The 13,329-nt window shown below is 33.3% G+C and overlaps 1 protein-coding gene across 5 annotated transcripts; it reads left to right on the top strand.

The window, feature by feature from the left end:
- The first annotated feature begins 4,858 nt into the window (after positions 1-4,858).
- Positions 4,859-9,168, top strand: LOC107616590 (nuclear envelope-associated protein 1). 5 transcript variants are annotated; one of them, XM_088499529.1, is made up of 10 exons: positions 4,859-5,205; positions 5,506-5,594; positions 6,043-6,132; positions 6,278-6,355; positions 6,660-6,699; positions 7,306-7,553; positions 7,772-7,879; positions 8,250-8,312; positions 8,419-8,535; positions 8,924-9,168. In XM_088499529.1, exons 3-7 carry the CDS (start codon positions 6,100-6,102, stop codon positions 7,853-7,855), a joined length of 483 nt encoding a protein of 160 aa, XP_088355655.1. In that variant the 5' UTR covers positions 4,859-5,205; positions 5,506-5,594; positions 6,043-6,099; the 3' UTR covers positions 7,856-7,879; positions 8,250-8,312; positions 8,419-8,535; positions 8,924-9,168. The 5 variants fall into 5 exon arrangements, with proteins under 5 accessions (XP_088355655.1, XP_088355654.1, XP_088355658.1 ...); XM_088499528.1 differs by having other exon boundaries at positions 7,303-7,553; XM_088499532.1 differs by lacking the exons at positions 4,859-5,205; positions 5,506-5,594 and having other exon boundaries at positions 6,110-6,355; positions 7,381-7,553.
- The last annotated feature ends 4,161 nt before the right edge of the window (positions 9,169-13,329 follow it).

The raw sequence follows: 13,329 nt of genomic DNA, 5'->3' as shown, positions 1-13,329 counted from the left end.
CATTTGGAGAACATATCCGGAGGGCATTGCCTAGTCAGTAGCTTGTATCTCTCCCAAGTTTCATAAAGAGTTTCACCCTCCTTCTGCCTGAAGGTCTGAACTTCCAACCTAAGCTTAGTCAACTTCTTTGGTGGGAAAAATTTTGTGAGAAACTCAGTAACAACCTTTTCTCAAGTATTCAAACTCTCCTTTGGTTAGGAATCTAGCCATAGCTTTGCTTTATCCCTCAGAGCAAACAGGAAGAGCATGAGTCTGTACACCTCTGAGTTCACTCCATTTGTCTTCACAGTATCACAAATCTGTAGAAAATCATATATAAACTGATTTGGATCTTCATGAGGAAGTCCATGATATTGGCAGTTTTGTTGCACTAGGGTGACCAGTTATGGCTTCAACTCAAAGTTGTTCACAGCTATAGGAGGCACCACAATACTTTTTCCATGAAGATCCGCAGTAGGGGCAGAATAAGAGCCAAGCACTCTCCTTTGTTGATCATCCCCATTCGGATTTGCCACATTGGCATTAACAGCATTATTATTATCCATAGTGGACTCTGCAGCCTTGTAAAAGTCTTGCTTGTTGTAAACGTCGCCTACAAGTCCTTTCAGGTTCAGGATCAAAGTCTAACAGAGGTTCCTTGTCCCTGTTCCTGCTTATAAACAAACAGAAGACAAGAAAAGATGGGATTCTCTACGTCAGAGTGCAGAGAACTCCCAGTAAGGTAACCTATGTAAAATAATAAAATAAAAATACTAAATAAATAAATAAATAAAAAATAAAAAATAATAACTGAATTTAATAAAAAAATTCAAAAATTAACAGGAAAAATAAAATTAACTAGGTGATACCAAACTTAATTTCAGAAATTAAGGAAAAATATTAATACTATTATTAAAGAAATTTTTGAAAATGATAGGACAAAATTTAAATAAAATTAAAACTAAAACGCCTAATCTAAGCAATCAAACAACTGATAGTTGTTAATCACAGTCAATCCCCGGCAACGGCGCCAAAAACTTGGTGCGAAATTTCTAACCACAAACTAACCGGCAACTGCACACCGGGTCGTACCAAGTAATACCTGAGGTGAGTGAGGGTCGATCCCACGAGGATTGATGGATCAAGCAACAATAATTGATTAATTGGCTTAGTCAGGCAAACAGAAAGTAATATTTTGGAGTTTGAAAGACATTAAACAATATAAAGAATATTGAAGAAAGACAAGTAAATAAATTGGGAATAAAATATGAAGAAGACAGTTAAGGTTTCAGAGTTATCTACTTTTCCGGATTAACTTTTCTTACTAATTATTTTAATCATGCAGGATTCAATTTATGGCAACTATATGTGACTAGACCTTAATTCCTTAGACCTTTCTAGTCTCCTCTAAAATTCATCAATAGCCAATTCCTTGGTCAATTAATTCCAATTAGGGGTGAAGTTCAATTCTAGTTATATGTCACAAAAATCCTAATTACCCAAATATAAGAGGATTATATGTCATGTATCCCGTTAAATCCAGATAATTAAAATTTAGGAGAATATGTTTTCAAGCTGTTGTTCAAGTAAAGAGCTTTTCCAAGTTATACAAGAACTCAAGTAGAAAGAGGGTCATACTTCCGTTCCACCCAAATTCATAAGATAAAGAACGAAAAGAATTCTTAAATTGTAAATCCATACATGAATTAAAATAGAAAAAGTAATAAAATCAATCCATACAAATAGACAGAGCTCCTAACCTTAACAATGGAGGATTAGTTGCTCATGGTTCCGAGAAGAAAACTAGGATTCTGATAAAATGTATTTTGGTAGTCTGGGATGGAATGGGATGGGATCCCTAAAAGAGAAGTTTCTTTTCTCTTTTATATCAAATCCTAATTAATTTAAAATCTTTTATCTAAAACTTAAAAATAATATCTTTTCCTAAAAATAATAATTGAATTTAAATCAGAATAATCAGCAAGTCTTCAGTTGATGGGTGGGGACCACTTGTTTCGTCCATTCTGTAGCTTCTAATCTGTATTTTCTAGGCTGGAAACTGGGTCAAAATATCCCAGAAATTGCCCCCAGCGTTTTTCTGCGTTTTCTGCACGTGGCGCATGTCACGCGTACGTGTCAGTCACGCGTACGCGTCGATGGTCTTCTTCGCGTGTCACGCGTACGCGTCAGTCACGCGCACGCGTCATCGTGCAAATCTTCAAATTACGCGTACGCGTCGGTCACGCGCACGCGTCGCGGAGCAAATCTTCAAATTACGCGTACGCGTCAGTCACGGAAAGCTCCAAATCACACGCACGCGTCAATCACGCATACGCGTCGCTCCTCGCTGCCATCTCCTTTGATTCTTGTGCTGCAGAAACTCTATCAAATTCAGCCGAATGCTACCTAAAATGAACAGAATTGCACAAAACTCAAAGTGGCATCTATAGTGGCTATAAGATAATTACTTCTTTATTAAACTCAACAATTTAGATGCAAATTCACTAAAAAAATATAAGAACGATGCTCACGCATCAATGTACAAAAAAAAAATTAGTTTCACTTAGCTGGACTAATAAGCAATTACTTAGGATAATTCAAATTCTTAATTCTTTGGCCATAAGCTTTGATTCAACTGTTTATGTTTAAATATGAACCCTTTAAGCATAATTTAGATTTTAACTAATACCGATCAATCAAGTATTCAATTATCCTCCTTTGTGACCACCTTCCATATAAACTTAATTAAAAACCAAAAATTATAAAATATCAAAGCAATCAGCAACACAATCTTCAATCAAAGTTATTATAGACCTACTTTCATGTTGATGGTCTTCTTTTATTTTAAGTGCATTAGTTTGCTTCTCAATCAATTTTTTTTTACATGGCTGTGCGAAACACATGTTCATTCCCCAGTACATTTATAAAACAAACCTTATATTTTATATAATTATTCAGTGGCCAATTTATTACTCTGTTCTTTGTAAAAATAGTTGGTACAAAAATACCATAATAATAATAATAATAATAATAATTCATAGTTGCACCAACATCACCAAAATGTCTAAATAGTTAAATACAGAAAGAACCACCAACCAATAATTAAGAATTGAGCTTTCTATATAAAGGGAGAAAACTTGGAACAAACCATTTACTTGAAAAAAAAAAGCCTTTTCATTGGAGTATATAATCCCTTTAAAATAACAATACTTAATTCACTTCTTAACCTTTAATGTTCTTCTCACATTTCCATTAATAGCAATGCGAAAATGAGGAAGGCAAAAGTAATTGCCAATGAAAAAAATTTCGAGAAATTAATTCCAGAAACACCGCTTAAATATGATAATTTACAGTTCATATTCATTTATTATGATAGGTTACAGAACTAAAATTAAACTTTATACATTCTACCTACCTTATTAAACACAATTTCATCAAGAAATAGAGATGCCTCTTCATGCTTTTTTTTTTCATGTTGTTCAACTTACTGCAACCAATTTTAAACTTACATTTTTAGAATATTGCAATACTTATTCAGAAATAATAATTTGGATAAATTGTGTTTGATTTGGATCAAGAAACTCAAACTTTATAGTTTTTTAGAGAGTCCATAATATTTCATTGTGAATTTGTCATTCTCAAGTGGCATTTATAAATTATAATACCCTTGTACTTACTATGAGTAAGTAAAAGAGAATGGCATAAAATTAAAACCATCAATAGTGTAAAAAATAAAAAAAGACATGAATTAAATAGAAATCGTAACATTTTGAATTTTTAAAAATTAAATAACGAATTATTTATGATTTATTATTTTTTTAAATTATTTTTTTAAAGTAATTAAATTAAATTTTATGATAAAAATTATTTTAATGATAATAATTTTAAAATTAATTATTTTTTTAAAAATTAAATTTTATTATAATAAAATAATTTGAAAAAGATAAAAAAAATTATTATTGTTGTTGTTGTTGTTTGTGATTATGTGCATGTTTGGGCGCCATTATTTTGTTAAAAAAAGATCTTTTTTCAATGAAAAAAGATCTTTTTTTATTTTTTAACGTGTTTGGCAAATTTCTAGTAGTAAAAGTAAAAACATTAGTAAAATCAAAAAAAGATCTTTTTTGAGAAGCTGTAATTTACATCTTTTTTTAAAAGATCTTTTTTCCTTAAAAAAAGATGTTTTTCATGTAATAAATGAACAAAAAAGTACTTTTATACTGTTATACCCAAACATAATTAATAGATAAAAAGACCTTTTTATATGAGATATCCAAACATAAAATTACTTTTACTTCTCTATAAGATCTTTTAAAAAAAGATAACTCAAAAAAAGATCTTTTTTTTAAAAGCTCACCCAAACAAGCCCTATATCTATACCTATTGGCCGAAGCCATTAAGGAAGCAAAACAAAAAAAAAAAAAAAAGAAAAAGAAATGAAAACTTGGCTTATATGTATATATATAAATATGACTGTGGATCACATGGAACCATGACACCTCAATTATCAAGCCTAATTCTCCTCCTTTGATCATAATCATTCATCAAGGCCGAATCATTAGGAAAGGAAAAGAAAGAAGGGAGTAACGTGACTAATGGATAACATATGTCACTACTAGAAAACTAGTTATTACAGACGGATATTTCCAACGGATTTTATCCTACGGAAATATAGACAGAATTTTAGAAGAATTTTTTGTCGGAAAACAAAAAAAAAATGAATTAGCATAAATTACAGACGGAAAAAAAAATCCGTCAATAATTCTGTCGAAAAAATTAATTTTTTTTGTAGAAAATAGTTACAGACGGAAAATCCGTCTGTAATTTAAAATTTTTCGTCGGAAAATATTAATGTAAACCTAACCTATCCCTTCTCTCTCCCCGTGGCAGCCCCATTCAAACTGTGTTTCGTGCTCCATTCACAGATCAAACACGAGCTTCTCTCTCCCTGGCACAAGCTACTTCTTCTCTCCGTGGCTGCTACTTCTGCTTCTTCCGCCGCGGCCGTTGCCGTTGCCGCTGCCGCCGCCGCTTGCATCACACAATCTCTCTCTGTCATCCCTTGCGTCCTACGAGATCCCTCTGCCGCCGCTCTCGTCGCGTCTACTCCCATCGTCGGAGAGCTCTCTCTGCCGCCGCTCTCATCGCATCTGTTCCCTCTGGGGCCTCTTCCATCTAATCTCATCTCGCTTTCTCAGTTCTTCTCGTAACCATCTCAAATTTCAGGTATATATATACTGATTTTGTGATTCTGTTCTTCGTGATAAACCTTAGGGCTCAATTTTTCTGTGCCAGTTTTAGGTTTATCATACTCTACTTTTGTGCTTCGTTTGAATCTGCGGGTTTACTCTGATTTTGATGATTTTTTTTATGCAATCGAACCTTTTCGTTTGAATCATTTGCTTGGACGAACATTGAATCTGTTATGTTCTGCTCTGTTCAAGTAATTTGTAATTCAATTTGAGCTATTTGTTTGATAATTATTTACAACTTTCATTGTTTGATAATCATTTGCTTGTTATTCAGTGTTACAGCTCAAGATCTTATTGACATTATGCTTCTAAATTTCCGATATCATCACTCTTAACGATGGATCTGTAACGCCTGTACTCAAGGTTAGGGTTTAAGCTCTCTTTCGTGCGCACTACTTGTTCTTATTTCTGCTCGAACTCATATTAATTTCCTTGTGATAAATTTCGAGCTTCTACCGTTTCCTCAGCCTCCACTTCCTGCTGCCAAACAAATGCTTTCTTCTCTAACTTTTGCCATCAGCGATATGTTTGTCTCTACACATCATAGTTTTTAGCTTTGCTTCGAGTTGAGTTTTTTTTATATTTTTTTAGTTCCCCTTTCATGTGAAAAATTACCTGATAGCTATTTGTTGTGAAGGCCATTCTTGTTTCAGCTAATGTTTATGTTGCCTTTGGTTCAGGTTTTCTAATGGTTTATATAAAGGAGTTGACCTTTCTTGGTTTTCTTTGTCTGGGTTGAAGGAATAGGTTTGCTTAGAGCTATAGAGTTGATACTTTTATCGGGTCTAATTAGATTTTTTCTGGTTCGAAGGTTTGATGTGAAGGGCTATGTGACTGGGGTTTGGGAATCCTGACTGGAAGAGGACACATGAGGAGGCAGAAGCTTTGGGAAGGTGTCCAGGTATGCAGTGCAACTTTTTTTTTGCTTAAACATGTATGGAAGAGGACACATGTATATCCTTTTTCTGTTCCTTAGTTTTTGTTTTTGTTTTATTTTTTTATTGTACCATATATGTTGATTGTCTCTCTTCATGTATTGGAATGAGTTTTTGACTCGTGGAGTCAGGAATAATCTCCAGAATGCTTCCTGGACAGTTGCCTTAGTTTATGGCTTTCTTAAACAGGTACATAACAAACTCCTCTTTTGGCTAATGGATATGTTTAGTTTTTATCTTCTATATATTTCGTTGTACTTTATCAACAATATTAATTTCATTTGAAATGTCTAGTTTTTACCATATGTAACTTTGTATATGCTATTGCTGGCATTTTATGTGATAGAGTTAATGCTGCAATCATTAAACCATGGATTAGTAGTATTCACACAAAATGATAATTTAATGTAGGCAGTATTTTTTATCGTTGTATTTGATGCCAATGAACTTTTCTGATCTAATTAGTAATGAACTATTCCTGTTTGAGAATCAGGCTGTCACAGCTGGAGAAAAGAGTACTATGAAACAAGATGGTATGTAACTATAGCATTAATTTTTTAAAATTTTTTCAATTGGAGCTGTGTATTATTGTAATGCCTTGCATTGAAGCTTGGTTCCCCTGATAATGGATGCAGCCCCTTTGGCAAATTTGAATTTTGTCGACGGATGGATTATATCTAGTATCTAGTTGTAGAAAAGAGAACTTTGAAATTTGAATACAGTAGCAACCTTTTCGTGAATCGGAAAATTAAGTTGAAGCCCTTTTTCTTTTTAATCTTTGTTACCAGTATCTGATTGGTATATTCTATTTTATTTTATTACTAGACCAATTCGAATTTGGTTCCAGTACTTTCTAAGCCACTTTGTGTTTTCTATTGTTATTATCATTTTATTTTAACAAATTTTCTATTCCATTTTGTTTTGTTGATTATATATTAATTGTACCAACTACCATGTTCATTTCACATGGCAGAGCAAATTAGGCATAGTAAATGTTTTCATACGATGGACCAGTAAAGTAAACTTCTGATCTTTGGTCCATAAGATCTTATTTTTGTTCATAAACAATACAAAACACGATTTCATTACACCATATATGTAACATGTTATTTTTATTATTATTATTATTGTTATAGCAGAGACGTGCATATTTGAAGAACCTAAAAAAAAATTGGTCATGTCAGCTTCTGAGAAACCATCATCATCTTGTTCAGTGATGAGTACTGTAGCATTAGCAAGAGATATTGATCCACTATTGAAGGATTTGAACGAAAAGAAGCAGAGTTTCAAGCGCAACGTGGTGTCTTTGGCTGCAGAGTTGAAGGATGTTCGGAACCGTCTTGCTTCACAGGAACAATCTTATGCCAAGGAAACCTTAACAAGAAAGGTACAAGGTTATGAACTTAAGATTCTTTTTTTTTCACTTTTTGAGTTGCTACCTTCTGTGTCCTTTTTGTTACAATTAAAAAAAAAACCCCCCAAAAAATTGGGTTTACTTTTTGGCCATACTTGGTGAAAATTTTTCAAATTTTGATATCAATCATTTCTACTTTTTGAGTTGTGGGGTCGTTTTTTTTTTAGTGGAATTTTTCTTTAATCATGCAGGAAGCAGAGACTAAAGCCAAGAGCATGGAGTTTGAAATTGGAAGGTTGCAAAAGAAATTGAAAGAAAGGAACGAGCAGTTTTAGGCTTCAGCCTCTTCTGCTGAAAAGGTATCAATCGGCCTCTTCTTTTTAACTTTTTATGTTCAGACTATTATGATATATAAGATTGAAATCATTTTGCTATGGAAAGATTATTTTTCCGACAAAATTATTCATTAAAGAGTAATAATTCTCTTGTGATACCCAAAAGATCATAATGTTTTATTCTAATTTTGAGTAAATGCCCATTAAAGAGTAATAATTCTCTTGCTACCATAACATTTACTGGGAGAATGCTTCCTGTTTGCTTCTGCCATCTGCTTTCTTTATTAATATTATGATGGATTTTTCTTGTCTTCTTCCCTTATCAGATCTCCAACTTTGTGATTGGACTGTATTCCATCTCTACCTAACTCTCTTCCTTTCCTTTGTTTTGCAGAACTACAACACCACCTCTTCCTTTCTGGCTTCTTTGCAAATTCTTCCTCCTTGCCCTTGTTGGGTATGCCCCAAAAGTAGCTAAAATATAATATTTTCGGGAATTGTTCTTATATCTTTGGTTTCTCATTCAATGATGATACCTTTTGTTGCTGGGATATACATTGCAGCATAACTATGATGCAGAATTGTGTTTTCATTGGCATAAGCTACAACTCTCACACTCTTGGATCAGCTATGAGCAACTTGACTCCGACAATTACTTTTTTGCTAGCTATCATCTTCAGGTAACTAATTACAGGGCATACATCTATGCATCTATGCATATTTGGATATTTGCATGCATATGGATTTTGACAGTGTCTCTTTCTATATAGACTCTTAACCTTGAAAATTTAATTTGAAATTGTGCTCATTGGCCTTTTCTTCCCATAAAACTTGTTTGTTTGGTCTTTTATTTCGAAGAGTTAATAAATTATATATTGAAATATTTTCATATTGTACAGATCATGGTTAGTTCTTATGCTTTCAATTGACATAATTTTCATTAAGGATGTGGAGTAATGAGTTTTTTGTGCCATAACAAAGTGAATAACTTTTACTATTGACATTTTTTCATTTATTTTTCTCTGCTGTGTACTTTTACTGACATGCAGTACTTGGAAATTTTTGCAGCCAAGAAGTGTATTCCTTTTCCAATTGCATTAAGAGATATAAAGCAACACGACATTACTCAAAACATGTGCGGGATACTGGTTGATTGGCTTGTAGAGATTTGCATAATGTAATTTTTCTCATATAATAAATGTTATGAATTATAGTTGATAAATTTAGTATGGTTGAACAATACACTGAGGATTATAGTTAATGTATCAATACATTTTGTCTATATTTTGAATTATATTGACTTGCTTGATAAATACGATAAATTTGTTTATTTTTTGAAATATTATAAATATTCGAATATAAATTAGATAAAAATTTGTATTAAATTTTGTATGAAAATAAGTTTATTTTGTAATTAGAAAAATAAAAAAAATTCTATTTTACCTTACTGACGGATTTACAGAGGGATTTTCTGTCTGTAATTAGAGTGTCAGATGATTTTTCAAGGTTCAAATTACAGACGGAAAATCTGTCGGAAAATCCGTCTGTAATTATAGACGGAAAATCGTCGGAAAATCCGTCTGTAATTTCGTCTGTAATTACAGACGAAAAATCCGTCGGAAAGTTCGTCGCCTTCGGAAAATGGATGGAGAATTTACAGAGGGAAAATCCGTCGGTAACTGGTAAAAATCTGTCGGTAATTTTCCGACGGAAAAAAATTCGTCGGTAAATAATTTCCGACGAGGCTTTTACAGAGGGACAAAATCCGTCGGTAATTTTGTCGGTAATCAAAAATCCGTCTGTAATAAAGACTAAATCTGTCTGTAAATTTGTCTGTATTAATCCATTTTCTAGTTGTGTGTGTATATATATATATATATATAACGTGACACATATTTACAATTTTTCTTAACCACCATCATCATCTTTCATTCTTCCTAATGAATCACCGAACCAAAAATCAAGAAAATAAGAAAAAGAGAAGTGACCGAGTGAGAGAGAGATACCGTGGCTCTCTTTGACTTTTCAGTTTCGAGTTTTTGTGATATGTAACTCCAATAAAAAAATTTAATTTGATAAAAGTGTTCGTATCTTTCTTTTTTACATGTTGGCATCATTTTTTTCGGTAGAAGTTGACGTTGACGTAGTTTCTCTTCTCTTTGAGTTCGACCAATTGGGATTTTAGGAAGTACAGACGATTTCTGATGTTTTCTTCTTCAGCGGCTCGGTCAGAAAGCTTCTCCGAAGCTTCCGTTGTTTTGATTTCGTACGGAGGTAGAGTTTGGTAACTTTATAATAATTAAATGTGAATTTGATAAGTGAATATTGCTTTGGTTGATTATTGTTTGAGTTTGAATGAGTTTATGTTGAATTATTATTGTTGCTTGTGATTTTGTTGGTTTGGCTATGAGGAACAGTTCAACTGTAGTTGTTTTAATAGTTTTGGGACTGTTGTGATGTGGTATTTTGAGGAAATTGATGAGATTCGATAGTTAAAAAATTAAATTAAAAGTTGAGAAAAATCAGTAACCGAAAGACTTGAAAACGGATTAAAATACAAGTAATATTTTGAAAGGGAATGGCTAAGAATTTCGATTTTGGTATAAGAGGAATATTAATATTAAAACCTTATTTTTGAAGGATAACATTGTATTTGTGTATAAAATCGAGGTACAATTTGTAATTATATAAATTTTCGAATATTATTAGAAATAAGTAAAGTTTAGGGTTTTTTTTATAAATATGAAAATAAGCAAGGGTCCAAATATAATTTTATAAAATATTAAGGTTAAAAATAGAATATTAAAAAATTTTTGATTTAGAAACTATAGTATATACCCATTTTGGTCCTCAAAGAATTTTAAACTGGATACTTTAGTCCCCAACTAAAATTAATTACTCGATTGGTCCCTAACAATTAATTCCGTCAGTCACTTAGGTCCTTTACTCCGTTAACTCTAACGGAGGACAAAATAGTCCCTGACAATTTTAACAGGAGACAAAATGGTCCCTGATCTCCTCTGTTCGGAAACGACACTATTCTCTCCCAATTTTCATCATATCTCGCATAACAGTAGCAGTGTAACACTGTAACTTCAAACTACACAATGCACACTCTCTAAATTTAATGTTCACAAGAAAAAAAATCTTCAACTTATTCTCAACTAATTCATACTCAGGAAACTAATGCCTATGTCTCTCAACTAGTTATCATCTTCGATGGATCCCATGAATCTAGACAGCAAGTCTGATTTGTTAAGACCTGTCGTCGTCATTGCCATCTCCCTCTTCCTCTGCCCTATCATCTCCATGACCATATTGTCCACCACTCCGATCGCTTCTTTCAGCTTCTTCTCCAAACCAATGTTCAGTAATCGCTTCAGTTTCCATATGAGCGGAACCGGCGGCATTGCTCGTTATACTGATAGCTTGGATGCGAGGTCGAAGCTGTCTGCCAACTTGGACTCTGGAAAAGAAGGAATGAAGCACTCGGTGTCTATTTCAAATGAGAATTTGCATATGATGTCGAAGAAGAATCTTCTCATGATGTCCTAATGTCCAACAATCTATATTGCTTGCCGGAGAGTGGAGAAAGGTGTGCCCTTGGAGTAGTTGTGGAACTTGGTCTTGAGGATGTCGTGGACGTGTCGGGGTTGGAGGTGGTATCGAAGACGTGGAAGTGGATGCTTTTGGTGGGTGAAGTATAGAGGAGGTGGATGTACCAGTCACAAAGATTTAGGAAGTGTGTGGTCCATGACATGTTGAGGTAGGTGCGATACGTGTGACAATTACACCATATATAGCTTAATATTGGAGCTAAAGATGAGGAAGAAAAAGATGGAAAAGAAGAATGTGAAGGTGAAGAATGAGAGTATGAATGTTAGGGTTATGCAAGATATGATAAAAATTAGGGAAGAACATTGTCGTTTTTGAATAAAGTTGTCAGGGACCATTTTGTCCCTTGTTAGAGTTGTCAGGGACTATTTTGTCCCCTGTTAGAGTTGTTAGGGACTATTTTGTCCTCCGTTAGAGTTAATGGAGTAAAGGACCTAAGTGACTGATGGAATTAATTATTAGGGACCAATCGAAAATTTTAGTTGGGGACTAAAGTGTCCAGTTTAAAATTCTTTGAGGACCAAAATGGGTATTAAGAAAAGATATATATATATATATATATATATATATATATTATTTATTATTTAAAATATCTTATTTATATTATTGTTATTATTATTTTATTAAGAATATTATCTAGTAAAGATATTATTAATATTATTATAAGTCAGAGAAGAACAAACAGAGTGATCTTAAAAGCTTTAGAGGCGCAGACTTAATTAAAGTACTTTATAATTCTTTTTCATAAGACATTTAGGAAAAGACGAGAGAAGAATGTGAAGTTGACTTATGATAAAGAATTAAAAGATTGAAGAAAATAAGAAAGAAAGAAAGAAAAGACATAAGAAAATAAAAGAGAAAGATGAGAAGGAAAAGAAAAGAAAAGAACAAAAAGAGTATCACGTAATAAGTAAAAGAATCTCTACCACAGAAGAGTAGAGAGTAGTAATGTAAAGAACGTATTAAATAAAAGGATCTCTGCCACAGAAGAGCAGAAAGCAGCGACTAAAAAGATTTTAACAAATGTCTGCCACAGTAGAGCAGATAGAAAAGAATGTATTAACAAAAGGGATCTCTACTGCAGTAGAGTATAACAAAGATTAAAAAGAAATTGAGTGTTGTTTTGGCCTTGGTGCCAAGTGTCTAGTGAGGACGGCGATGCATAACGCTCACTTGATACTATAGGGACGGCTCAGTGAGGACGGCGATACGTAACGCTCACTGGAGACAGAAAAGAAGGTTCTCCCAAGAGGATGGCGAAAGGAAGGTTCTCCCAGCTTCACCGGCAAGTGCATTGGGTCGTACAAGTAATATCTCAGGTGAGTGATGGTCGATCCCACGAGGATTGTTGGATTAAGCAAGCAATGGTTATCCTGCAGATCTTAGTCAGGCGAATAGAAAGAGATTAATTGTTGTTGTAAGCGCATAAAAATAATAAAGAAACAGTAAAGAAATAACGTGGAAATAGTAATGATAAAAACAGTTAAGGCTTTAGAGATGCTTTATCTTTCTGGATTAATAAGTCTTACTGACTACTTCAACAATGAATGATTCATTCTCTGGAAAAGCTGTAAGTGATTAACTCATGTCCTCTCATCAAGTTAATCTCTCCTAAACCATAGCAGACACCATGAAAGATTAACTCATGTCCTCTCATCAAGTTAACTCATGGTAATTCACTATAGCCAAGGATGAAACCTTCGCAATTCATTCCCCTTTGTGATCCTACTCAAAACACCACAGACAATGTCAGATCTTCCGGATTGGAGAATGATGCTCTATGATTCTAGCCTTAGTGTAAGAACCGGAGTTTTCACGAATAAAATAATTTAAATACCCAAATTAAGTTCCGAAAAGTT

The sequence above is a fragment of the Arachis ipaensis genome, chromosome B9, assembly GCF_059453495.1.
Source record: "Arachis ipaensis isolate K30076 ecotype BB chromosome B9, ASM5945349v1, whole genome shotgun sequence".
In the NCBI taxonomy this organism is placed as follows: domain Eukaryota; kingdom Viridiplantae; phylum Streptophyta; class Magnoliopsida; order Fabales; family Fabaceae; genus Arachis; species Arachis ipaensis.
Note: the sequence above shows the minus strand (reverse complement) of the source record. Positions and strands in the feature narration are given on the sequence as shown.

Bases quoted from the DNA above. Each gene is read 5' to 3' on its own strand.
- LOC107616590 (XM_088499528.1), top strand. From the start codon at position 6,100: ATGAGGAGGCAGAAGCTTTGGGAAGGTGTCCAG. The intron at 6,356-6,659 runs GTACATAACAAA...TTTGAGAATCAG, and splicing joins TTTATGGCTTTCTTAAACAG to GCTGTCACAGCTGGAGAAAA. The intron at 6,700-7,302 runs GTATGTAACTAT...TTATTGTTATAG, and splicing joins GAGTACTATGAAACAAGATG to CAGAGACGTGCATATTTGAA.